This window comes from Mus caroli, unplaced genomic scaffold (genome assembly GCF_978045245.1).
Source record: "Mus caroli unplaced genomic scaffold, Mus_caroli_1 scaffold_9, whole genome shotgun sequence".
Taxonomy (NCBI): domain Eukaryota; kingdom Metazoa; phylum Chordata; class Mammalia; order Rodentia; family Muridae; genus Mus; species Mus caroli.
In genome coordinates, this window is record NW_028227264.1 from 26,829,696 (window position 1) to 26,855,227 (window position 25,532).

Below are 25,532 nucleotides of genomic sequence, written 5' to 3' on the forward strand. Positions count from 1 at the left end.
CTGGCTATTGGCCTTCTTACCTCTTCGGGGAACCTTAACAAACCAAACTCTAAGGTATTTTTGGTTACAGCTCTCTCTTTGCTTTTGTCTTCATGTTTCAACTATTAGGGAGCCTTGTGAAAGTCAAAGTTATCTTTCTTCCTCTGCCTAGAAAAACTGTAGGAGCAAAAGGAAAAGACAAATTTGGTAAAACTAATCGTTGATTTCATATTTTTATACATTATATTTTAAGCATTTTAAGCATTATCTTAAGCATTTTCCCTCCAATGCCTTCTAAATCCTCCTCCCCACATCTCTACACAACTCACTTTATGTCCTTTCCCCGTGTTTCAAAACACACACATACCTATATACATGAAAATCAAAACAAACAAAAGACTAATAAGATAAAACAATAAGATAAGGACAAGTCAAAAGAAAGCAAAATGAAAAAACCACCCACCAAACCCGCTTGAGTTTACTGGGTGTTGCTCTGTCCTGCAGTGCTGTTGATACACATAGTAACATTCCATTGGAGAAAACTGTTTTTCCATTTGCCATCTAGTATCAATTGCAGATAGCATTGAGCCTAGGGATTGGAGTCCCATGTCTACTTCCCCCTCTCAATGTTAGGATCCTATCTGTCTTGAACCTTTGTAAGTCTTGGGCATATTGCTATAGTCTCTGTAAGTTATTATTTGCACCAATACTGATGTGCCTGGAAGGTGGTGTTTCTTTGGAATAATTCATCACCTCTGGCTCTTTAAATATTCTTTCCCCCTCTTTTCATACATCAGTGGACCTTGAAGGGAATGATTTGGTGCACATAACTAATTTAAGACTGAGTGATTCAAATGTTCCAATCTCTGTACACTCTCCAGGAGTTGACAGATTTTAATTTGAAAGTTAGATCTGGGAAGGGGTAACTCTACAGATGTGCATATAATCTCTTCCTGAAGACGAAGAATGAAAAGGAAATTCAGATAGAAGAAACATTTCAAAGCTGTGTGGTATTAGTCGAACCCAGTAATAAGTGTGAATGCTGGATTTGTTTCATTAACTCTTAACTCAGGATCACACCTTTGGTGCTAATTGGAACACTTATTAAAAGATGCATTTGCTATTTAGACCTGGAAGGTGAGCTTTTTCAAATAATTTAAAGCTTTCCTTAAAAATGTATTTTCTGAAATCAAATATTGGTAGTTGTCCTAGAGTAATATAATAGTGAGAATCTTTTTAAAAGCCAGGTGTGGTGGTTCATGCCTGTCATGCTGGCACTCAGTAGCATTTGAAAAAGGAATCACCGTGAATCTGAAACTAGCTTTCATGGATCTTAGAGTGACCCTATCCAACATTCCTAGGATTAACGTATTATTGGATCAAGATCTGCTAAGGACTGCCTATGAGTTTGTGAAACTGGGTGATTTGGTGAACAATGCACTGAGCTAACCACCCTGGTTTCTGCCTCTCTTACCCACATTCTTCTTTAAACACAGATCATGCTTTGGTATACAGCTTTGAAACCTAGCCCACCCTTTTAGGGTGAGAACAGACAATATGTACATCAGAGCCTCACTTGGAATCCCAGGCTTTCTCATGTCAGTGAAGACAAGGCTGGCTTTATAGATAAGGGGCCCTTGTGTGCCCTTCTAAGGCCTAGTTGTTTGGTTTGTTTTGTTTTGTTTGGAGATAAGGTTTCCTGCAGCCTATGCTAGTCTCAAATTTGCCATTTAGCTAAGTTGGCAACCTTTAATTCCTGATCCTCCTGCCTCCTTCCTAAATACTAGAGAAAAGTCTGCTGCCAAGCCCAGATTCCAAGACCTGATTGAGACAGGTTCCTTCTTTCAGTTTCCCTCCAGCCTTTTGTAGTGTATACCTAGGCATCCCTCCAGTGTTGACATGACAGGTATTTGAGATTATGGGAACCAGTGTGTACATCACTTCTGTTGTGTAGGTGATGGAAGACACAATACATCTGTGTAATATGGATAAGGAGGTCCACATGACTGTGCAGCTATACTCTGAAAGCATAGAGAAGTAATAAAGCTAGCTGCTAGATTGCACTTCTGTTCCTGTGCATCACAGTGTGTAGTTATTCAGAGCAAGAGCTCTGAAACTGACTATGTAAGTGCTGGTTTGACATCTGTCAGCTGGGTAGTTTAGCCAGCTATAATGCCATGATACTGAGACTGTGATGTAGAACTCAGAGCAACAAAGAGGAGATATACATAAAATGATAAAAAGGACACAGCCATGTTCATTGCTTGTAAAAATCACAGGCAGTAATATGCTTAGTTTATTGATTTAATCACAATGCAAATGTATCTCACTTTATATTAGGATACGTGTAATACATCTTTTGGTGGCATCTATTGTGGGTTCATTTGAAATCCCAGCATTCAGGATCTGGGAGGTGCAGGAGGATTGAGGTTAGTTAACAGTAGGGTGCAGAATATAGTGAATACTAAGCCTGTCAAGACTACATAGCAAACTCTCTGTTAAAATAACCAAAATGGGTCAGGGTGAAGCAGAAGTTGACCAAATTTCAATTAGAAGAGCAATCCTCTAGCACTTTGAGAACATAAACAATCCATTTTATATAATTGCCATGCACACATAATCATTGACAACACTCCTGGGCTTTCATTTTGGAGAAGGCATAGCAGCCTCTTTCAGACAAGTTATGTCTGAGAATGCAAAGGAAAAGTGAGCAAGGAATATATCTCACAAACATCTCTGGAGAACTGTCTAAAGTGCCCATGCTGGCAACAGAAGAGGTGTGAGATGCTGTGTAGCTGGCCAAATTGATTCCATCCTTACACACACACACATATTTACACATACACATACTTATACATACATGCACAAATACATAAAACACACACGCACATACATATATAAATACATGTACACACATATACACAGATATACACATATACACATGCACACACATGTATACACATACACACACTAGCACACAATGTATACACACACATAACATATACATATACACATACACATACATACAGACACAGACACATGCACATGCACACATACAGACACACACAGAAACTTGTAGACGGAGTGCATGGAATTTGAGCAGAATAACGATAAAAGAAATGGAGAGATATCATTACCATGTTATCTCTATGCTTATTAGCTCCTGCCTTTCTTTTATAGACATCATAAAGTTCATGAAATCATAATGGAACATGACTAGATGATAAATATTTATTAAAAAATTGAATGTGATACTTAAATTTACTCTAGTCCCACAATCTTCTTAAAAGCAACACACCTTATTTCAAGGGGAGGGATTTTGCACAGAATTTCATTTAACCCCACATTTGAATGTTATTTATATGAGAGTAACACACAAGGTACCTCCCAGTAAAGAGTGTCCTAGTTTCAGGAATTTTCCAGAGCTAACTCATCAGTTTCCTTTTAACATTGGCTATCAGACAGTGTTAACTTTCTTAGCTCTGAAAGCAAATCCATTTTTCATTTTCTTCTCTCTCCTGTCTTCAGGTTCCCTGCCTCCATTGTTTCTTCTCTGAAGTTGATGTGTCTCTAGATATATTAACCTCTCTCTACACCTTTCTTCCTGCTGCTCATGCAGTTTAATTTTGTAAAATCCTTCAACAGTCTGGCTTCCTGGGTAACTTTGTTGCAATTCTTCCATCCTGGAACAACAGCTTCTTCCATTTTCTTGTGTCTTTCATGTGTTATTCATTTGTTGCTTTTAGATAACTCTTTAGTGCCTTAGATAATTTTTTCCCATTTTGAATCAATTCAAACCACTTTAGAAGAAAAAATATTTTAATAACATTTACTTACAGTGTTTCTTGGTGCTAAGGCAACGTAGAGGAAAAGGGGTTTGATTTAGTTGATGGTTTCCAGTTTTAGTCCATTTGTCACTGTGAAGAAATCAAGACAATAGGAACTTGAAGCAGCTGGAAGAGACCACAGACAAGAACAGAAAGAGAATGAATGAATGAATGAATGAATGAATGAATGCAGGCTTGTGGTTGGGACCCTTTTCTCCACTCATTCAGGTCAAGATTTGCTGCCTAGAGAATGGTGTCAGACAGGCTGGATAAGTTTTTCCAGCTCAGTTAACATAATCCATACCCAAGCACTCCCACAGGCCAATCTAATTTAGACAATCCATCATTTATATTCCCTTTCCTGGGTGATTCTATACTGTTTCCAGTTGACAATTAAAACTGAACATCACATTATATATGTGAAATGCATGAGACACAAAGAACAAACAATAGTTTCAAAACTAGAGCATGTTTTTCCCCCTAACTCTTGCACATCTGCCTGTCATCTTGAAGCCATTTGGGCTGCCATCTGTTTGCCTTTGTATTTCTGAACTGTGATGGTCTAGTAACACCCTTTTCCCTTAAAAGCTGCCCCCACTTCTAATTAAAGCAATCATCTGACACCAATGAGGTAGAATCCGGACCTTGTTCTACATCTTTCCAGATCTGACTTGGGTCAACAGGTATCTTGAAGTCATGCATCTCCTTTTCCCTCACATCCACACTTAATTTATGTGTCTCAGGAATATATTTTATTTTTACATAAAAGTTTTATGATTCCTTCTCTCTTTCCATCTACCATGGCCTGGCTACTTACATATCAGATTCAGTATGAGACATTACTTCATTCTAAAAATCATGCCTGTATTTCCCCACTAGGTCTTGCCACAGACTGGGGCAATTCTTTCTCCTCTGTGATCTAATTGGAAACAATTCATGGGCACAGATATGGATAAGAATATGATTCTTCTTTGTATCAAGTTATTTGTTTTTTTTTCACATGTATTGATTGGGGGTAGGGTGGTAGTTGTATGTAGGGATATGCATACAGGTTTTATCATTATGATATCATTTATCATTTGTGGCCATGTACAGGAACCAGATCTTCCCTTCTACCATGAGAATCCTGGAACCCAATTAAGCTTAGGCAATTTTACTGGCAAGCAAGTATTAACTTTAGAACAAGACAGATTTAACATCAGAATCAGAGGCTAAGGCTAAGTGTGCTGCTCCCATCTGTAATCCTGTCACTCATGAAGATGAAGCAAGGGGTTGCTAGTTTTGGCTAGCTTGGACAATAGAGTTTCAGCTCTGTCACAAGAAAAAAATTATGAGAACTTAAGGATTTTACTAAGTTGTGGATCAGCTTCAATGTTTCTGACTCACTGGACCTAGGAAGGGTCTCAAGAAGTTGATATTCTAACTGTTTCTGGTGACATTAGTGGTGCTGTTTTAGTAAACTGAACTTGAGAAAACATTTGTTTATCGATTTTGCTAAGTTCTTGGTTCAATATCTTCAAAGCAATTAGTTGAAGTACACTTCAGCATTGTCATGAATTAATGCACAAGCCAGGGGCCACTCATCAGTGCTTTTGTGGCATTGTTAACAGGCCATGGTGAGCAAATTGGGAACTGTTCAAAGAATGGGGATTACATTGGTTTAATTAGGACTGTGGCACAGGCGGCATTTTAGATTGTCTAATTCAGCCCCCTATATTCTTGGTATTCTTTGCACTGTTTCTTGCCAACAGCTGACTCAGAAACCAGAGCTTCCAATTCTAAGAGGATTCCTGAGGTGGCTTAAAAGAGATGGAAGGCTTCCAGACACTATGGCATATGCCAGCAAGATTTTGCTGAAGGGACCCTGATATAACTGTCTCGTATAAGGCTATGCCAGTGCCTGACAAATATAGAAGTGGATGCTCACAGTCATCTATAGAATGGAACACAGGGCCCCCAATGGAGGAACTAGAGAAAGCACCCAAGGGGCTGAAGGGGTCTGCTATCCTATGGATGGAACAACAATATGAACAAACCAGCACCCCCAGAGCTCATATCTCTAGCTGCATATGTAGCCAAAGATGGCCTAGTCGGACATGATTGGGAAGAGAGAGGCCCCTTGGTATTGCACCCTTTATATGCCCCAATACAGGGAACGCCAGGGCTAAGAAATGGGAGTGGGTGGGTAGGGGAGCAGGACGAGGGGAGGGTATAGGGAACTTTGGAGATAGCATTTGAAATGTAAATAAAGAAAATATCTAATAAAAAAAAGAGATGGAAGTCTGGAAAAGAGGTCTCTGACCTTATATAGGCAGGATCAACTTCCTTGGTAGACAACGTGAAGAGGCAGTTTCATCCACCTGGGCGTTGAGAAATATCTCATCCTATGAAGGTGGTAAAGGAAGTCTGAGGAGAAAGATGGTTGCAACCATTTATATGGGTGGAAATTACTGAACCATGGTAATTTCTCTTATGGTTCTCTTCTCTGGAGTTACGTTGCCTGGCCTCAAATGATGCTGGAAGATCTGGTCTTTCAGCAGGAAACAATCATTTCATAATCTAAGGAGACAGAAAACTGGAGATGCAGAAAAATGGGGGCATAGGCTCTTAAATTGTTTCCTGCTGAGGAGTGTCACTGTTGGAGGGGACTAGTTCAGTGCTGTTGAAGAGAGGAGTCCTCTGGTTAGTTAGCAGGAAAGAAGTCTTAACTTGATTGGCTGTGATGGACCACGTGATTGCCACCCTTCATTTCTGGAGACACTTTTGAATAATAATCTGTAAGCAAGCGATATGGTTGCAGAGTAAAGCAGAGATTTTCCAGGAAAGTGAGAACAATCGGAGGAGCAGGGGTGGGAAGGGTTAGGGTGACTCAGAGGTAGTGGGCGTGGAGCTGACTCAGACTAGTCCTGCTGCTGGACTGCTGTATCACATCGAGCTAGCAGAAACTAGAGAACATCAAAATACAGAAAGAAGAGTAAAGTACTGGACTATTCTAAAGAACTATATCTGGCGTGGGATGAAAGTTGAAGGTCTCCTGCAGCCAGAGTTTCTCCACAGTGCCTGAAAAGTTCTTTTGCAGATGTTATCAGAGAACAAATAAAACAAATTAAGCTGTTTGGGGGGTGAGAGACATTGGGAGACATTATACATTTGGTTTGGTTAAATGGTGATGTTCAGTAAGTAAAACATTTAAAAGAGAACAAGGAGGAAAGAAGTAAACAAAGGGAGGACTCTAGGGTGGGAGGAGCAGGAACCCCTTCCTTAGAAGAGGCTTGTGATTGGAATTTTTATGTTCCCTGTGTGTAGGTCCTCATCTCAAACCAGGTATGAGTATTAGTGTAGAAGAAGCACTGGTCATGGAGGAGGGCACAAATGCCATCATTATTAATATTCAGATCTAGTCTCCTTTTCTTTTGAAATACTGCAGCAAGAAAGGAATCTAGCTGACCCTGGTGGATGTTAAGCTGATCTGAGATTTCTCTAAGAACTTTTCTGAAAGCTGTCTAGACAGGTTAATTAATCAAATAAGAATTCAGTCCAACCGTTTTAATTCCGAGTCCTGAAAACAATACCTAGAGTGGCAAGAACACAGAGAAGTTGGATGATTCATGGTTTCTTAGTCACCTGCACTACTTTCAGGAGTTTGGGGTGCCAATCTCTCTAACTGCTTCAAGCTGACAATTAAGCAATTAAGAGTGCCTCAGAAGGAATCTATCTAAGAGGCCATGATAAAACTTGACAAAGACCCAGAAGATAAGTCAGGAGGTAAAAGTATACAACTTTTTGAGGACAAAGAAACAAAGTAGCATAACTAGTCAATATAAGATGAAACATAAAGTTAACAAAACGTGAAATCCAACTGTACCATGGCTGGACCATGCACCAGAGTCCTGTAGAAGAATAAGTTCCTGTAAGCTGTCTGCTTACATCAGACTCCTGCATAAGGAGCAAGACCCTTGAAGCTTTGTAAAATAAGTCAGTTAAAGTCAGCATCTAACTGACAATTTAAAAGAGTAATAGAATACTATTGTCTCATTTTTTATAGGATTGTCTAGCAAAGTTCCAAAGATACTGATTTTATATTATGAATAACATTCCAAAGCTGTGAATTTCAAGACAGTGTATCTGGAAGCTTCCTTTAGTCAAGGAATGGTTAGGGTATGAACCCTGGAATTAGCTTTGACTAAGAGGAAAAATTAAAAGCCAGGATAAACGATTTGTCCAATTGAGCTATGTTGAGGGCCCCATACTCATCAGGTAGGAGGCTTAAGTATAAGATTTTCCTGTTCACAGCAAGGTTTTTTGGATCTGGCCTACACAGCAGGAGCAGCCCAGGCCCATGGGCAGAAGCAGCAGATTTCTGGCATGTATTCTTTCCATATATCCGTATTCTGTAATGAGGCTAACATTTACCTTACTCTGGTGGGATTGTTCCACCCAAGGAAAAGAGCTTGGGCCTACAGGAATCCTGCCATGCCAGCATATGTAAATGAACCCAGTTTACACAAACAATCAACTCTTCATAACTATTTTTTAAATATATACTTTATTTTGAATCTTATTTTTGACAAAACAAACTTTAAGTTTACTTTAAATTTGTTTTGAATTCCTTGCTTTAGGGTAAAATCTAGCAACATATATAGAAAACAACATACTGAGAGTTAAATTGGTCTCTCCCTCTAAGCTTATCTCTATAAATAAATTACATTTGTACTTAGCATGACTGAAAACATAGTTCTGAGGCATATTAAATAATTTGGTCGTTTACAAGTGACTGATCACTAACTTGTATACCTTAATTATCTTTCATAGTTTATAAGTTAATAGCTTTTATGAAATTAGAATTTCATAATTGTATCCTTGTTAGTTGGATCCTTAAAAATTATTTTCTTAAAAATACATTCTGAAAATTATAGATCCTTTAACATCAAAATAAACTTTAAATAAATTTAAGAATTGGAGGTGAGCATCAATGGCTATAAAGTGCTCGTCCATGACAGGGTAATATTCTGTGAATTACTGTCCCAACTAGCCCATCAATTAGGGAAGCCTTTACGTGGTGACCCAAGCTTCCTAGAGGTTCCCAGGACACCTGCTCAATGAAATAGAGAACTCCCATCTGACTTCTTCCTTCCCACTTCCCACTGCATGCCATGGGTATTTGTTTGAAGGGATATGTGGTGAAAGGACGAAAATATATAAATTCTACATGAGTCCACTGGACGTGTCTTGGAGAGTTGTGGCAACCTAACCAACAAAGGAAATATTAATTTAATCTCCTCTTTTCTTTTGCTTGTCGATGAAGAATGCTAACAGGACACTTGCCTCACTTGCCTACTTGTGAGCTCTGTAGCAAGTTGAGTCACCGATCTGTATTTTGTCCAAGTTGTTTTTCTGAATTTTAAAGAACATGGCTAATTGTTAGGGACAATTTACTGTGATTTATATCTTGTTTCTAGTGCAATTGTATCTGACTCTGTCTTGGGAATTTTTACTTCTTTTGGGGACTCATTTATTTGTCGTGGTTTTATATGAGGTTAGGGTACTTAAAAACAGATAGTATTAAAAACTATCATTTAACAAACTCATCATGTTCTTGCTTTGTTTCAGTTATCCTTAAAAAGAAGAGGAAGTAAAGATTTGCCAAAATCTGAAAAAAAGGCTCAGCAGACACCCACAGAGGTATGTCAAAATAAACATTTAAAGCATGCATGGAGCATGTCCAAATGCACATGTTAGCAAGCTACATTTATGAATAGACATAATGGCTAGATAGGCTTATGTGAAGCATACCAATCGTGCATCTCAATTATGTCGCTGTAGACTTGGGTGGTAAAATATGTTCAGAATAGTTCCTTATAAACTAGCGTGCCTATCATGATCTGTTTCACTGTGAGCCCATAGCAACACATTGTGCTTTCTATGAGTGCTAATCTCATTCTCTCATAATTAATGAAGTCAATGGAATGACTGTTCCTATAGCATCTTCAGAATAAAGAAAAGGATGTTGCAGGAAGGGGTAGCAGGTGAGAAAGCCCCCAGCTGATAATGCCATTCTTTGTACCAGTGACTGGGGAGACAAAAGGAAGGAAAGAAAGCACTACAAATAAGCTTAAAAAAATAAACAATGTAGCCGGGTGTGGTGGCGCACACCTTTAATCCCAGCACTCCGGAGGCAGAGGCAAGTGGATTTCTGAGTTCGAGGCCAGCCTGGTCTACAAAGTGAGTTCCAGGAAAGCCAGAGCTATGCAGAGAAACCCTGTCTCAAAAAACAAACAAACAAACAAAAAATAAACAACTTGATCTCAGGAACATTGGAACAAGGGTGTGATGGATAAACTAGTTTTGATGCAGTCTAGGGCTCTCAACCAGATTCATACTCTCTGTCAGTTGGACAATTAAACGGCAGACAAAACTAAAGTACATCAGGAGGCAGTGGAGAAACCCAAGCACTGAAGAAAACCAGCAGTTGAAGGGGAAGGGACAGAATAGCAGTATGCAGCAGATGCCCAGAGACAAAACCCCCTGCAAAGCACAGGGGTTGGGGTGGAGAGCTAAAAGCCCTTTCTTCTTGAGGCAGGTTTAAAAGCCTTTGAAGAAATTTTCTCCCCAGATTTAGGGCTGTTGATTGGCTCACATATGTCCTGATTTGGCCAGGAACTTTTACTGGATATTTTTTATTGGATATTTTCTTTATTTGCATTTCAAATGTTATGTGCTTTCCAGGTCTCCCCTCCCGAAACCCCCATCCCATGCTCTCTCCCTCTGCTTCTATGAGGGTCCTCCCCCCAACTCTGCCTTCAAACCTTGGTATTCCTCTGCACTGGGGTACCAAGCCCCCTCAGACCCAAGGACCTCTCCTCCCACTAATGTCCAGCAAGGCCATCCTATGCCACCTATGCGGCTGGAGCCATGGGTCCCTCCATGTATACTCTTTGGTTGGTAGTATAGTCCCCAGGAGCTATCAGGATTCTGACCAGTTAACACTGTTTCTCCCCCGAAGGGGCTGCAACCTCCCTCAGCTCTTTCAGTCCCTTTTCCAACTCCTCCATCAGAGACACAGCACTCAGTCCAATGGCTGGTTGTGGGCGTCCCCATTTGTACTTTGTCAGGCTATGGCAGAGCATCTCAGGAGCCAGCCATATCAGGCTCCAATTGTCAAACACTTCCCAGCATCCCCAATAGCATCTGGGTTTGAGGACTGTATATGGGATGAATCCCCAGGGGGACAGTCTCTGGAAGGCCTTTCCTTCAGTCTCTGCTCCACACTTTCTCTGCATATTTCCTCCTGAGAGTATTTTGTCCCCCCTTTTAAGAAGGATTGAAGCATCCACACTTTAGTCTTACTTCTTGAGCTTCACGTGGTCTGTGAATTGAATCTTGGGTAATTCCATTTGGACAAATATCCACTTATCAGTGAGTGCATACCATATGTGTTCTTTTGTGACTGGGTTACCTCATGTAGGATCTTGTTTTCAAGTTCCATCTGGGTTATTTCCAGCTTCTGGCTATTATAAATAAGGCAGCTATAAACATGGTGGAGCATGTGTCCTTATTACATGTTGGAGCATCTTCTGGGTATATGCCCAGGAGTGGTATAGCTGGGTCCTCAGGTAGTACTATGTCCAATTTTCTGAGGAACCACCAGACTGACTTCCAGAGTGGTTGTAGGAGTTTGCAATGGAGGAGTGTTCCACTTTCTCCACATCCTTGCCAGCATCTGCTGTCACCTGAGTTTTTGATCTTACCTATTCTGATTGGTATAAGGTGGAATCTCAGGGTCATTTTGATTTGCATTTCCCTGATGACTAAAAATGTGGAACATTTCTTTAGGTGCTTCTCCACCATTCATGTTTCCTCAGTTGAGAATTCTCTGTTTAGCTCTGTTCTGCATTTTTAATAGAGTTATTTGGATCTCTGGAGTCTAACTTCTTAAGTTCTTTGTATATTTGGATATTAGCCCTCTATAGGTTGTAGGATTACTAAAGACCTTTTCCCAACATGTTGGTTGCCATTTTGTCCTATTGACAGTGTCCTTTGCCTTACAGAAGCTTTGCAATTTTATTAGTCCCGTTTGTAGATTCTTGATCTTAGAGCATAAGCCATTGGTGTTCTGTTCAGGAAATTTTCCCCTGTGCCCATTTGTTCAAGGCTCTTCCCCACTTTCTCTTCTGTTAGATTCATTGTATCTGGTTTTATATAGAGGTCCTTTATCCAGTGGGACTTGGGCTTGTACAAGGAGATAAGAATGAATTAATTTGCATTCTTCTACATGTTGACCACCAGTTGAACCAGCCCCATTTGTTGAAAATGTTATCTTTTTTTCTTCTGGATGGTTCTAGCTTTTTTGTTAAAGATCAAGTGACCATAGGTGTGTGAGTTCATTTCTGGGTCTTCAATTCCATTCCATTGATCTACCTGCCTGTCTCTTACCAATATCTTGCAGTTTTTATCACTATTGCTCTGTAGTTCAGCTTGAGGTCAGGGATAGTGATTCCTCCAGAAGTTCTTTTATTGTTGAAAATAGTTTTTGCTATTCTGTTTTTGTTTTTTCGTTTTTTGTTTTTGTTTTTTTTTTTTTGTTATCCCAAATGAATTTGAGAATTGTTCATTCTAACTCTGTTAAGAATTGAGTTGAAATTTTCATAGGGATTGTCTTAAATCTGTAGATTGCTTTTGGCAAGATGACCATTTTTAACATATTAATCCTGCCAATCCACCAGCATGGGGATATTTCCTTCTGAGGTCTTCTGTTTCTTCAGAGACTTGACGTTCTGGTTGTACAGACCTTTCATTTGTTTGGTTAGAGTCACACCAAGATATTTTATATTGTTTGTGACTATTGTGAAGAATGTACTTTCCCTAATTTCTTTACAGCCCATTTATCCTTTAAATATAGAAAGACTACTGATTTGATGAAGTTAATTTTATACTCTGCCACTTTGCTGAAATTGTTTATCAGTTTTAGGAGTTCTCTAGTTGAATTTTGGGGGGAATTTAAGTATACTATTATATCATCTACAAATAGTGATATTTTGACTTCTTCCTTTCATTCCTTTGTATCCCTTTGACCTCCATTTGTTGTCTAAGTGCCTTAGCTAGGACTTTGAGTACTATATTGAATATTTAGGAAGAGAGTAGACAGCCTGGTCTAGTCCCTGATTTTAGTGAGATTGCTTCAAGTTTCTCTCCATTTAGTTTGATGTTGGCTACTGGTTTGCTGTATATTGCTTTTATTGTGTTTAGGTATGGGACCGGAATTCCATATCTTCCCAAAACTTTTAACACAAAGGGATGTTGAATTTTGTCAAATGCTTTTTCAGCATCTAATAAAATGATCATGTGTTCTGTTTTCTTTGAGATGGTTTATGTAGTGTATTATGTTGAAGGATTTCTGAATATTGAACCATTCTTTAGTCACTGGGATGAAGCCTACCTGATCATGGTGCATGATTGTTTTGCTATGTTTTTGGATTCTATTTGCAAGAATTTTGTTTAGTATTTTTGCATTGATAGTCACAGGGGAAATTGGTCTGAAGTTCTATTTCTTTGTTGGTTCTTTGTGTGGTTTTGCTATCAGCATAATAGTGGCTTCATTGAAAGAATTGGGTAGTGTTCCTTCTGTTTCTATTTTGTGGAATAGTTTGAAAAGTTTTAGTATTAGGTCTTCTTTGAAGGTCTGATAGAATTCTGTACTAAACCAATCTGGTCCTGGGCTTTTTTTGGTTGGGAGACTTTTGATGACTGCTTCTATTTTTTTAGGGGTTATGGGACTGTTTAGATGGTGAATCTGATCCTGATTTAATTTTGGTATTTGGTATATGTCTAGAAAATTGTCCATTTCATCCAGATTTTCCAGTTTTGTTGAGTATAGGCTTTTGTAGTAGGATCTGGTGATTTTTTAAAAATTCCCTCAGTTTCTGTTATTATAACTCTCTTTTCATTTCTGATTTTGATAATTTGGATACTGTCTCTGTGCCCTCTGGTTAGTCTGAATAAGGGTTTATCTATCTTGTTAATTTTCTCAAAAAAAAAAAAACATTTCCTGGTTTTGTTGATTCTTTGTATAGATCTTTTTCATTCTACTTGGTTGATTTTAGCCCTGAGTTTGATTATTTCCTGCAGTTTACTCCTCTTGGGTGAATTTGCTTCTTTTTGTTCTAGAGCTTTCAGTTATGTTGTTAAACTGCTAATGTATGCTCTCTCCTGTTTCTTTGTGGAGGCACTCAGAGCTATGAGTTTTCCTCATATCACTGTTTTCACTGTGTCCCCTAAGTTTGGGTATGTTGTGCTATCATTTTCATTAAATTCTAAAAAGTCTTTAATTAAGTTATTTATTTCTACCTTGGCCAAGTTATCATTGAGTAGAGGATTGTTCAGCTTTTATGTGTATGTGGGTTTTCTGTTCTTTTTGTTGTACTGAAAACCAGCCTTAGTCTGTGGTGATCTGAAAGGATGCATGAGATTATTTCAATCTTCTTGTATCTGCTGAGTCCTGTTTTATGACCAGTTATATAGTCAGTACCCTTAGGTGCTAAGAAGAAGGTATATTCTTTTGTTTTAGGGTGAAAATGTTCTATAGATATCTGTTAAATCCATTTGTTTCATAACTTCTCTCAATTTCACTGTGTCTGTTTAGTTTTTGTTTCCATCATCTGTCCATTGATGAGAGTAGGGTGTTGAAGTCTCTCCACTATTATTGTGTGAGGTACAATGTGTGATTTGAGCTGTAGTAAAGTTTCTTTTATGAATGTGAGTGCCCTTTCATTTGGAGCATAGATGTTCAGAATTGAGAGTTCTTGGTAGATTTTTTTCCTTTGATGAGTTTGAAGTGTCTTTCCTTATCTTTTTTGGATAACTTTAGGTTGAAAGTCGATTACTTCAGCTTGTTTCTTGGGACCATTTGCTTGGAAAATTTATTTTCCAGCCCTTTACTCTGAGGTAATGTCTGTCTTTGCCACCGAAGTGTGTTTCCTGTATGCAGCAAAATGCTGGGTCCTGTTTATCTGTCCAGTCTGTTATTCTATGTCTTTTTATTAGGGACTTGAGTCCATTGATGTTAAGAGATATTAAGGAATAGCGTTTGTTGCTTCCTGTTATATTTGATGTTAGAAGTGGAATTATGGTTTTGTGGCTTTTTTGGGTTTGTTGAAAGAAAATTATTTTCTTGTCTTTTTCTAGTGTGTAGTTTCCCTCCTTGTGTTGGAGTTTTCCATCTATTATCCTTTGTATGGCTGGATTTGTGGAAAGATATTGTGTAAATTTGGTTTTGTCATGGACTATCTGGCTTCTCCATCTATGCTAATTGAGAGTTTTGCTGTGTATTGTAGCCTGGGCTGGCATTTGTATTCTTTTAGGTTCTGTATGACATCTGCCCAGGATCTTCTAGCTTTCATAGTCTCTGGTGAGAAGTCTGGTGTAATTCTGATTGGTCTTTCTTTATATGTTACTTGACCTTTTTCCTTTACTGCATTTAATATTCTTTTGTTTGTTTGTTTGTTTTGTTTTGTTTTGTGCATTTGGTGTTTTGACTATTATGTGACAGGAGGAATTTCTTTTCTGATCCAATCTGTTTGGAGTTCTATAGGATTCTTGCATGTTTGTGGGCATATTTTTCTTTAGGTTACGGAACTTTTCTTCTATAATTTTGTTGAGGATATTGACTGGCCGTTTAAGCTGATAATCTTCTTTATCTTTTATATCTATTATCCTTAGGTTTGGTTTTCTCATTGTGTCCTGGATTTCCTGGATGTTTGGGGTTAGGAGCTTTTTGCTTTTGTCATTTTCTTTGACTGCTGTGTCAATGTTTTCTATGGTATTGTCTGCACCTGAGATTCTCTCTTCTAATTCTTGTGTTCTGTTGGTGATGCTTGCATCCATGACTCCTGATCTCTTTCCTAGGTTTTCCATCTCCAGAATTGTCTCAGTTTGTGATTTCTTTATTTTTTTCTATTTCCATTTTTAGATCCTGGATGCTTTTCTTCAATTCCTTCACCTATTTACTTGTGTTTTCCAGTATTTCTTTAAGGGACAGATGTCTTTCTTTTTTAAGAACTTCTATCTGTTTTACCTGTACTCTCCTGTATTGCTTTAAGGGAGTTCTTTATGTCCTTCTCAAAGTCTTCATCATGAGATGTGATTTTTAAATCAGAGTTTTGCTTTTCTGGTGTGTTGGTGTATCCAGGGCTCTCTGTGTTGGGGGAATTGGATTCTGATGATGCCAAGTAGCCTTGGTTTCTGTTGCTTATGTTCTTGCTCTTGCCTCTCAACATCTGGATGTCTATAGTAGTAAGTGGCCTTACTGTCTCCAAATGTGACTTGTCTCTCCTGCAAGCCTGTGTGTCCTTACTCTTGGGAAACCAGATCTCTGTGGGAGGAATTTGGGTATGGAGAACTGTGGTACGGGGTCAGCTCTGGAGTGCAGATGGTAACTGGATGGATCCTGTCTCTGGCTTTTCCTTTGTTCTTGTGTCCAGATGGCTCTAGGCAGGTCACTTTTGGGCCAGAAATTTGAGCAGAAGTGATGGTCTTACCTGTGCTCACAAGTGTGCCAGCACTCCTGGGAGACCAACTCTCTCCCTGTGGTATTTGTGTATAGAAAGCTGTAGCACAGGATCTGCTCTGGGCATAGATGGAAACCAGAGAATCCTGTTCCAGTCTGCTCCTTGGTTCCTGTGTCCTGATAGCTCCAGGTGAGTCCCTTGGAGCAGAAATAGTGGTCTTGCCTGTGCTCACATGTGTGTCAGTACTCCTGGGAGACTAGGTCTCTCGTGGCAGTATTTGGGTATGGAGAGCTGTAGCTCAGGATCAGCTCAGGTTGGAGACAGAATGGCTCTGAACCTTTTGAGCTCTTCAGTATGGGGCTCCAGGAAGAGACAAAGGCCAAGAGGATATTTAAGCTTTCAGGCTTTAGTCTCAAGTCGGGATGGAGTGGAAGAAGCAGGATGCTTTGGAAATTTGCCACTCTTATTTCTTAGCAGTGTTCCTCTCCCTATCTGCCTACCAGGGGGTCTAACTCCTAGTCTATTAGTATTGCATAATTCTCTCACATGTGGAACATTGATTTAACTTAATTGCACAAATATGTGACATGAAAGAAAAAAAACAAACTTTGCATAGAGGGGAGGGGCAGGTGAGAAGAAGAACTGGAGAGATGAGTGTTATAAAATATAATGGTGTGATTGCTGGGTGCCTGGAGGGCCCTTGCCAAGTTGTGCCCCTGAGAAATCACACTATGCAACAGACCTGGCTCAAAGGAGTTTTATTTGGGAGAAGGGGAGAAATGGGATAGAGGCAGACAGACTGGAGCGGAGCTTTGAAGCAGAGAAGGGGGAACACAGAAAATGTCAGAAAGGGGGAGAGAGGCTGGGAATCTGTGGGAAGAGAGACAGAGACAGAGACAGAGACAGAGACAGAGACAGAGACAGAGACAGAGACAGAGACAGAGACAGACTCTAAATACTCTGCTGTGGATCATTCCCCAAGAATCTTTCCTGTTTTCAGCGATGAGAAGATGCCATTCGCTTCCCATCCTAAAACCATGGGCCAACCTTAACCAGTAATTATCTTTTAAACCTTCCTTTTTTATATATCACACTTTTTTTGTTCAAGTGGATTCAGCTCAGGAATCCCTTCCCTTGTTTCTGATTGATTAGACTGAATCCTCCAGAGGCATGTGGGAACCACCTGCCAATGACTTTATAACTTAGATCCCTTCTCAGGACAACCACCTTACAAAAATCAGTAGGCCTCCTGGCTCACTATGTTTTGATTTCTGGACATTAACTTCCTGAGGAAAATGTAAGTGTAGTGCTGTGGTAATGTAGTCTCTGCTGTAATTTCCAGCATAACGATTTTTTTAAAAAAATGTGATTGTACTATCACATTTTTAAAGCCTGCTCAAGGAGATTGGATGGGAATTCCTTGGATGGAAGCTGCTAGTTTAAAACATATTACATTTCTATACAATTATAAAATGACTTAGTTTTGAAGTCAAGGTTGAGGACTATTGATCCAGATGTTGTATTGTATTATAATTATATTCTATTATAATTCTTGCTATGAATTGATCTGTCCTATTTAGGGCATCTTGTAAACAAAAATATCCTATTTGACCTTGGTCAAAAATTTTGATCTGTGGTCAACACTGGGCATGTTCAGCATAGACATTCAAATGACAGTATTTTCTTTTCTGGGTTAAGTAGAAATTGTCAGCATAGTTTTTTTATTTGAATTTATAGTCATGGCAATGTCATTTGACCTAACCTAATATGATCTTTATAAGTTTTATATGTCATTTTGTAAATCTACTTTATGTTCTTTGATTTATTCCATGTACCTTCCCCCAGAAGCAGGCTGACTCTTTTTACTGAGAAGTAAATTAAATGGAATATTTAATATTTTGAATATGATCACTGTTTTAGTCAGGGTTTCTATTCCTGCACAAACATTATGACCAAGAAGCAAGTTGGGGAGGAAAGGGTTTATTAGGCTTACACTTCCATACTGCTGTCCATCACCAAGGAAGTCAGGACTGGAACTCAAGCAGGTCAGGAAGCAGGAGCTGGTGCACAGGCCATGGAGGGATGTTCTTTACTGGCTTGCCTCCCCTGGCTTGCTCAGCCTGCTCTCTTATAGAACCAAGAATACCAGCCCAGCGATGGTCCCACCCACAAGGGGCCTTTCCCCCTTGATCACTAATTGAGAAAATGCCTTACAGTTGGATCTCATGGAGGCATTTCCTCAACTGAAGCTCCTTTCTCTGTGATAACTCCAGCTGTGTCAAGTTGACTCACAAAACTAGCCAGTACAATCACCTATATTGAAATCATTGCTATATGCTCTCTACACAACTTTTGATAAGGTACTCATTCTTTCAGAGACTCCTCTTCCATATACATCAAAGCTTAGTTGAGAAATACTGAGCCCTTAAATAAGTAAGTGTTTATGTATATATAATTGAATGCAAATTAGCTTCTAGCATGAGCCATTTAATGTTTCCTACCTCATACATCTTTTTTTTTTTTTTTTTGGTTTTTCGAGACAGGGTTTCTCTGTGTAGCCCTGGCTGTCCTGGCACTCACTTTGTAGACCAGGCTGGCCTCGAACTCAGAAATCCGCCTGCCTCTGCCTCATACATCTTTTATACATACATTTTATTCCTTTTTTTCCCAATAAATAAGTCTTTGACATGATCAGAAATCACAATTTATTTCACACCTCAGAGAATTTTGAGTTTTCTTGCCCCCCTTTTATGTAGAACAGTGGAGCAAATATTTTACCAATATTGTCCAAATAATTACTTTGGACAGAACATCATTTTTTGCTTTTTTCCTTTTCTCTTTCTTTCTTTCTCTCTTTCTTTCTTCCCTTCTTTCTTTCTTTCTCTCTTTCTTTCTTTCTTTCTTTCTTTCTTTCCTTCCTTCTTTCTTTCTTCTTCTTTCTTCTTTCTTTCTTTCTTTCTTTCTTTCTTTCTTTCCTTCCTTCTTTCTTTCTTCTTCTTTCTTCTTTCTTTCTTTCTTTCTTTCTTTCTTTCTTCCCAATAACTATGAGTACTGTTTTGAGGGCCCATTTTAAACGCAGCCTATAAGTAGGTTATAAGATAAGATATAGAAAGCACATTGGCATGACGAGTTCTTAAATTCTCAGACTTGCATAAGATAAGCACAGTTTGTATCTTGAGAAGACTTAGCCTCTAATAAGCAAATGAATTCCTGTGCCCACCTCCTCTCACTACATCTCCTTTAAAAGAACTTTGTCACATAAAGGATATTTCTACGTCTTAAATATGTTTTTATTCCTTTGGGTTGGAGAGTTGATGTGCATGCAAATCAGACATGCTTCTATCTTTGGATTGCTTGACACAGCAAAGTGTAGAATTGTTCTGCTCCATTCTCTGGTTTGTATCAATGACCAACTGTGGTGCTAATTATATTAAAACCACACCATATGTCAATATAAGAAAGAGTTTTTTTGTAATAGAAAATAAAGTTTTCTACCACATAGGTGATGCTACCCAGCCACCCAGGCTCATCTAATTACACTTTCCAATAGAACTTAGCCTGTGTAAAAGTACATTTGATTCTGACTAGTCAGACATGCTTTCTGATTGTTGGTCTTCATGACCTGCCAAACCTTTGAGCATCTCCCATTGCGCCCTTCTTTTCTTCTCATATTTGGTTGCCTCCATTACTGTTACAATAGCTATCATAACAAAGCATTGTGTTCTTAAATTCTTCAATCAAAGAGAAGCTTTTTACAGTTCTAAGAGCATAAATGTTCATGATCTCAGCCCTGAGCTACCACAAGCCTATTGCTAGATGTTAATATAGTCTCCATTCAATGCTGCCCCACAAAGACAGCATTATAAACCATAACCTAAGCATTATAAACTCTACCCTAAGATGGTATTCTTCACTCAGAATTTGTTCCTCTTTGTTCTTTTGGTCCCTGAAATCATCAGTAGAATATACCCATGATTCAGAACTTCACGCTATATTTGTATCTTTGAGCACTGTGGTCTTAAACATTGTAAGGTGTCCTTGATCTCAAGAGTTTTCTACATGGCTGCTTTTGTCTTCTCTTGTGGAATGGATTCTCCCATGGAAGCCTGTGATGGATCCTTTTAGCCTCCATTCTCTCTGCTGTGAAACTTGTTTCACCTCAACTCTTTGTGCTCTTCTCCATGCTCTCAAGAGGTTTATTCTCCTTGTGCTCTTCTCCATGCTCTCAAGAGGTTTATTCTCCTTGAGAGGCTTCTCAAGGAGAATAAAGGGTTGGTGCCTCCTAGGTCTTCAACTTTACCACACTGCCCTAGATTGCTCATTTGTGCCTTTGTTCTAGAAGCAGCTCAAACACTGCCAGTTTTGAAACCAGCCTGGTTACAGACTCTGCTCTGCTGTGTGTTAACTGTGTTCTGTCATGATGAACCTTTCCTTCTGTAAAGGGTCAAAGATCCGGTTGCTCTGAGGGAGTGAGGCTCTAAAGAGAGAAGGATTATGGTGTTCAGCTCTCCACTACTAGCAGCTCTCCAACCCTTTCTTCTCTGAAGACAAGAGACTTGTAGCTTTTCATCATTGCTTTCTGAACCTCTCTAGCAGTGTCCCACTGTCTGTATTGTTTTATTGGAATGCACCTCAAAAGGGATGCTTACTTTAATCTTAGAAAGATTTCGGATGTTGTTTGTTGGTAGAATGCTTGTAGAGCATGTGCCAAGCCTTAGATTCCATCCCCTCTATGGCAAAAACTATCCATCTGTCCGTCTATCTATCTATCTATCTATCTATCTATCTATCTATCTATCTATCATTAGTCTGTCTATCTATATCTGCCTGCCGACCAATCTATCCATATATCTAAATAAGGAACCCCAAATGTACTTTGAAAAATGGTCTTTGGAATAAATATTCCTGGACATTGTATTACTTACTTTTCTATTCTTGTGAGAAAATACCATGATCAGGGCAACTTACAATGAAAGCATTTAATTGAGCTTTCAGTTTTAGGAGGTCGGAACTTACCATGACAGTGCAATGGCATGGCATCGGGAAGAGCTGCAAGCTCATGTCTCAATCCACAAACAGAAGGTAGAGAGAGTACATTGGTAATGCCCCGAGTCTTTTGAAACTTAAAGGCTGGGTCCCAGTGACACACCCCTTCTAACAAGGAAACATCTCTTAATCCTTCCTAGATAGTTCTATCCCTGGGGACCAACTGTTCAGACTTGTGAGCCGATGGGTCAATTTTTCAAACTACCACAGACGTAATTGAACTATGAGAGATTTTAAAACAGGATTTCAGTTTTTTTTTTTCAATACATGTCAGTTTAGTTGAAGTAAGAACGTGTGAGAGGACCCTCACCAGGGAATTCAGAGTAAAAACAACACTGGTAAGAAGCCCAGGAAATGGTAGCTATTAACACAACAATCCCTGAATAGTGGTGGTCAGGCTTTCTCACCTTTTCTATCTTCCTTTCTTTTGGTTTCCAGAACATCCAACCTTATTTTTTTAGAAAAATATATTTATTTAGTTATTTATTTTATGCATATGAGTATACTGTAGCTGGTGTGCATACACACCAGAAGAGGGCATTGGATGCCATTGGAGATGGTTGTGAGCCACCACGTGGTTGGAAGTTACTGGGAATTGAACTTAGAACCTCTGGAGGAACAGTCCGTGCTCTTAACTGCTGAGCCAACTCTCCAGTCCCCCTACCTTAATTTTTAATTGGGCAAAGACTGTAAGTGATGTGGAAAAAACCACAGATCTATGTGATATATGTAATTACAAAGAAAATAACGTAGTTTTGCTGGAGGATGTCCTTTCTCGGTTGTTTTCTCTATTTGCATAGAAATGATCTCCTGTCCTTTCCCACTTTTCCCCTAATGAGGACGACAATGAGGATCTCAAGTGCCAGCTACAGTTCGTTAAGGAAGAAGCTGCCCTGATGAGAAAGAAAATGGCCAAGATTGATAAAGAAAAGGACAGATTTGAACACGAACTCCAGAAATACAGATCCTTCTATGGGGATTTAGACAGTCCTTTACCCAAAGGAGAAGCAGGGGGACCTCCCAGCACCAGGGAGGCCGAGCTCAAGCTGCGGCTGCGGCTGGTGGAGGAAGAGGCCAACATCCTGGGCAGGAAAATCGTGGAACTGGAGGTGGAGAACAGAGGCCTGAAGGCGGAACTGGATGACCTGCGGGGCGAAGACTTCAATGGCTCTTCCAACCCTCTCATGAGGGAGCAGAGCGAGTCCTTATCGGAGCTGCGACAGCACCTGCAGCTTGTGGAAGACGAGACGGAGCTGCTGCGGAGGAACGTGGCTGACCTCGAGGAGCAGAACAAACGCATCACTGCGGAGCTCAACAAGTACAAGTACAAGTCCAGCGGCCATGACAGCTCGCGGCACCACGACAGTGCCAAGACCGAGGCCCTGCAAGAGGAGCTGAAGGCAGCGCGCCTGCAGATCAATGAGCTGAGCGGCAAGGTCATGCAGCTGCAGTATGAGAACCGCGTGCTCATGTCCAACATGCAGCGCTACGACCTGGCCTCACACCTGGGTATCCGTGGCAGCCCTCGCGACAGCGATGCTGAGAGTGATGCGGGCAAGAAGGAAAGCGATGATGACTCCCGGCCTCCCCATCGCAAGCGCGAAGGGCCAATTGGTGGTGAGAGCGACTCAGAGGAGGTGCGGAACATCCGCTCCCTCACACCCACCCGCTCCTTCTACCCCACACCCGGGCCCTGGCCCAAGAGCTTCTCAGATCGGCAGCAGATGAAGGACATCCGCTCCGAGGCCGAGCGCCTGGGCAAGACCATCGATCGGCTCATCGCAGACACGAGCACCATCATCACAGAGGCACGCATCTACGTGGCTAATGGGGACCTGTTCGGACTGATGGACGAGGAGGATGACGGCAGTCGTATCCGGGAACACGAGCTGCTCTACCGCATCAACGCGCAGATGAAGGCCTTCCGCAAGGAGTTACAGACCTTCATCGACCGCCTGGAGGTGCCCAAGTCTGCGGATGACCGAGGAGCGGAGGAGCCCATATCCGTGAGTCAGGTACAGTTCTGACTTTTGCGAGCCATGGCGATGGCGAGGCTGGCCCGCGGAGCTGCTGTCCCTCGTGGGGCATCTCCAACCCCGACTTCCACATCCCTTTGTAGGGAAGTTCCATCTCAAGGCCTTGCTGGGCTCCAGGCACCTGTGTTTTCACACCATGTTCAACCAGGCAGAGGTTCTCGAAGCCCTACTGATAGTTAACATTTACTCCTTTCTGTTCTATTTCAAGGGGAAATTTAAAACGGATGCAATCAGATTTTGCATAATGACTGATGGATTTTTAATACACATTTTAAAAGGTCAATATTTTCAGCATTTCCCTAACATGTTGGCCAGCATAAAGGTCCTGAATAGGAGGAACCTTAAGGTGTTTATCTGAGGTTTGTGAGAAGGTCCGAATTGAGTTTAAGATCATAAAAATTACAAAATAAGTCAGGGTAGTGGTGCACACATTTAATCCTGGCACTTGAGAGAAGTAAAAGCAGGTGGGTCGCTGTGATAACAGATCCCTAGGGCTGTCTAAAAAACATTTTTTTTTTATTAAACAAGATTGATTGATACTTCTGATAAATGTACAAGATGCTAATAAAGAGATATGTTCTTGTGCCCGGAGCCCTATGGATAAGACACATGCTAGCTACCCCTTTACCTAAGTTGAGACAACACGGTGATCATTTCTAGTTAAAATACTATCGTTTCAGTAATGGAGATCCGTAGTGAGAAGTTTTAGCATAGCTTTAAGGCAATACTAATTGAAAAAAGGATTAATAAGTATTCCAGCACAGGGGAAAGCAGCATTTCCCTCCTGACTTGTAGAAGCACAGCGGATGAATTGGACTCAGCAGCTTTGGCCAGGTATGGTGGCCACTGAAAGATCAATGCATTTGTCCAAGTTAACCACATAAAAGATCTTTATGGACCAAACGAGGCAGTACTGTCCCTTGCAGCAGCCTGATGCCCTGTATCCGTCGGAGAACCCACAGAAGTACAACAGCATGCATGGCTTTGAACACATTCGAGTTCGCCCCACTCCCATGTTTAAAACCCAGTTTATGTGCAGCAGCATGACATTAGAGGAATTGGCTGCTGACCATGGCTAGAGAACTTACAGCCCTGTCGCTTATCTTGCATGTTGCTATGCTTTGCTGGCAGCAGCGGGGGGGGGGGGGTGGGGGGGGTGGGGGGGTGGGGGGGTGGGGGGGTGGGGGAAGCCGGGAGGAGAGGGAGAGGGGGAGGGATTATAATGGAACCTATTGCATTTCACAGGGTTAAATTTTATCCTTTTCTATTTAGTATGTTTTAGTCCTGGTTTTTGGTTTTCAGTTTGCAGGTTTTTGAATAGCAAGCATGTGTTTTCAGCTAGACTCTTGGGTGGGTGTATATATGTCAGTGAGAGAAAGAGCTGTTTATAACAAAGTACTTGGAGAATTTGCAGATGTAGGCTGGGGGCGCCTTTGTTTGAGGCTGAGTCAGAGTTTGGATTTGTCGGGAAGGTGTACAGTGGTTATTAACTGGCTCTTCTCTCTGTCCCCACATTTGCCTCCCCAGATGTTCCAGCCTATCATTCTGCTTATTCTCATCCTTGTCTTATTCTCGTCCCTGTCTTACACAACAATATTTAAACTTGTCTTCCTTTTTACACTGTTTTTTGTACTGTAAATTTTCCATCATTTGCTGTCCGTTGTAGTGTTTTCAGTTGTTTTTATTTTGTCCACCCTTCAAGACAAGACATAAAAGAAGTATCATTTCTGTAGTAGCTGATGCTGTAAACAAAAAAACACTGAAGACTGCATATCTCTGTAAAAAGACACAACTCACCTTACACTGTCAAATTCACTAGGAAACCCCAGCGACCAAAGTGTTTCAGGTAAGGAAAAGTGAGTTATCAGAGTTTTGTGTAGCTCATATTCCTCTGCCTTTCTTTTGTACCTTTCTTTGTTTTGCACTCTTGAGTCATAGTTGACTGGTTGACTGTGAAAAATGGACTAAGTCTCATAATTATTCTGTAGGAATTGAGTATTATTTTACACCTGGAAAATCTCAGCTGGTTGCATTTTCAAATCCCTGTAGAGGCATTAAGTATAAGTCAATGTAGATGATTTATAAATTATCTCTGATATAAATTATGTAGATTTGTGAGCATGGTGTTACTCATGTTAGAC

General features: G+C 40.3%; 1 protein-coding gene across 1 annotated transcript in view; it reads left to right on the forward strand.

Moving 5' to 3' along the window:
- The window catches only part of Mtcl3 (MTCL family member 3), a 54,970-nt gene extending 29,769 nt beyond the window's left edge, over nucleotides 1–25,201 (forward strand). Inside the window, exons 5-7 of the mRNA XM_029482758.2 lie at nucleotides 9,417–9,488; nucleotides 22,195–23,370; nucleotides 24,919–25,201. Of these exons, the coding sequence (XP_029338618.1) occupies nucleotides 9,417–9,488; nucleotides 22,195–23,370; nucleotides 24,919–25,029 (1,359 nt within the window). The 3' untranslated portion in view covers nucleotides 25,030–25,201. The remainder of the gene's footprint in view (nucleotides 1–9,416; nucleotides 9,489–22,194; nucleotides 23,371–24,918) is intronic.
- Nucleotides 25,202–25,532: the final 331 nt, after the last annotated feature.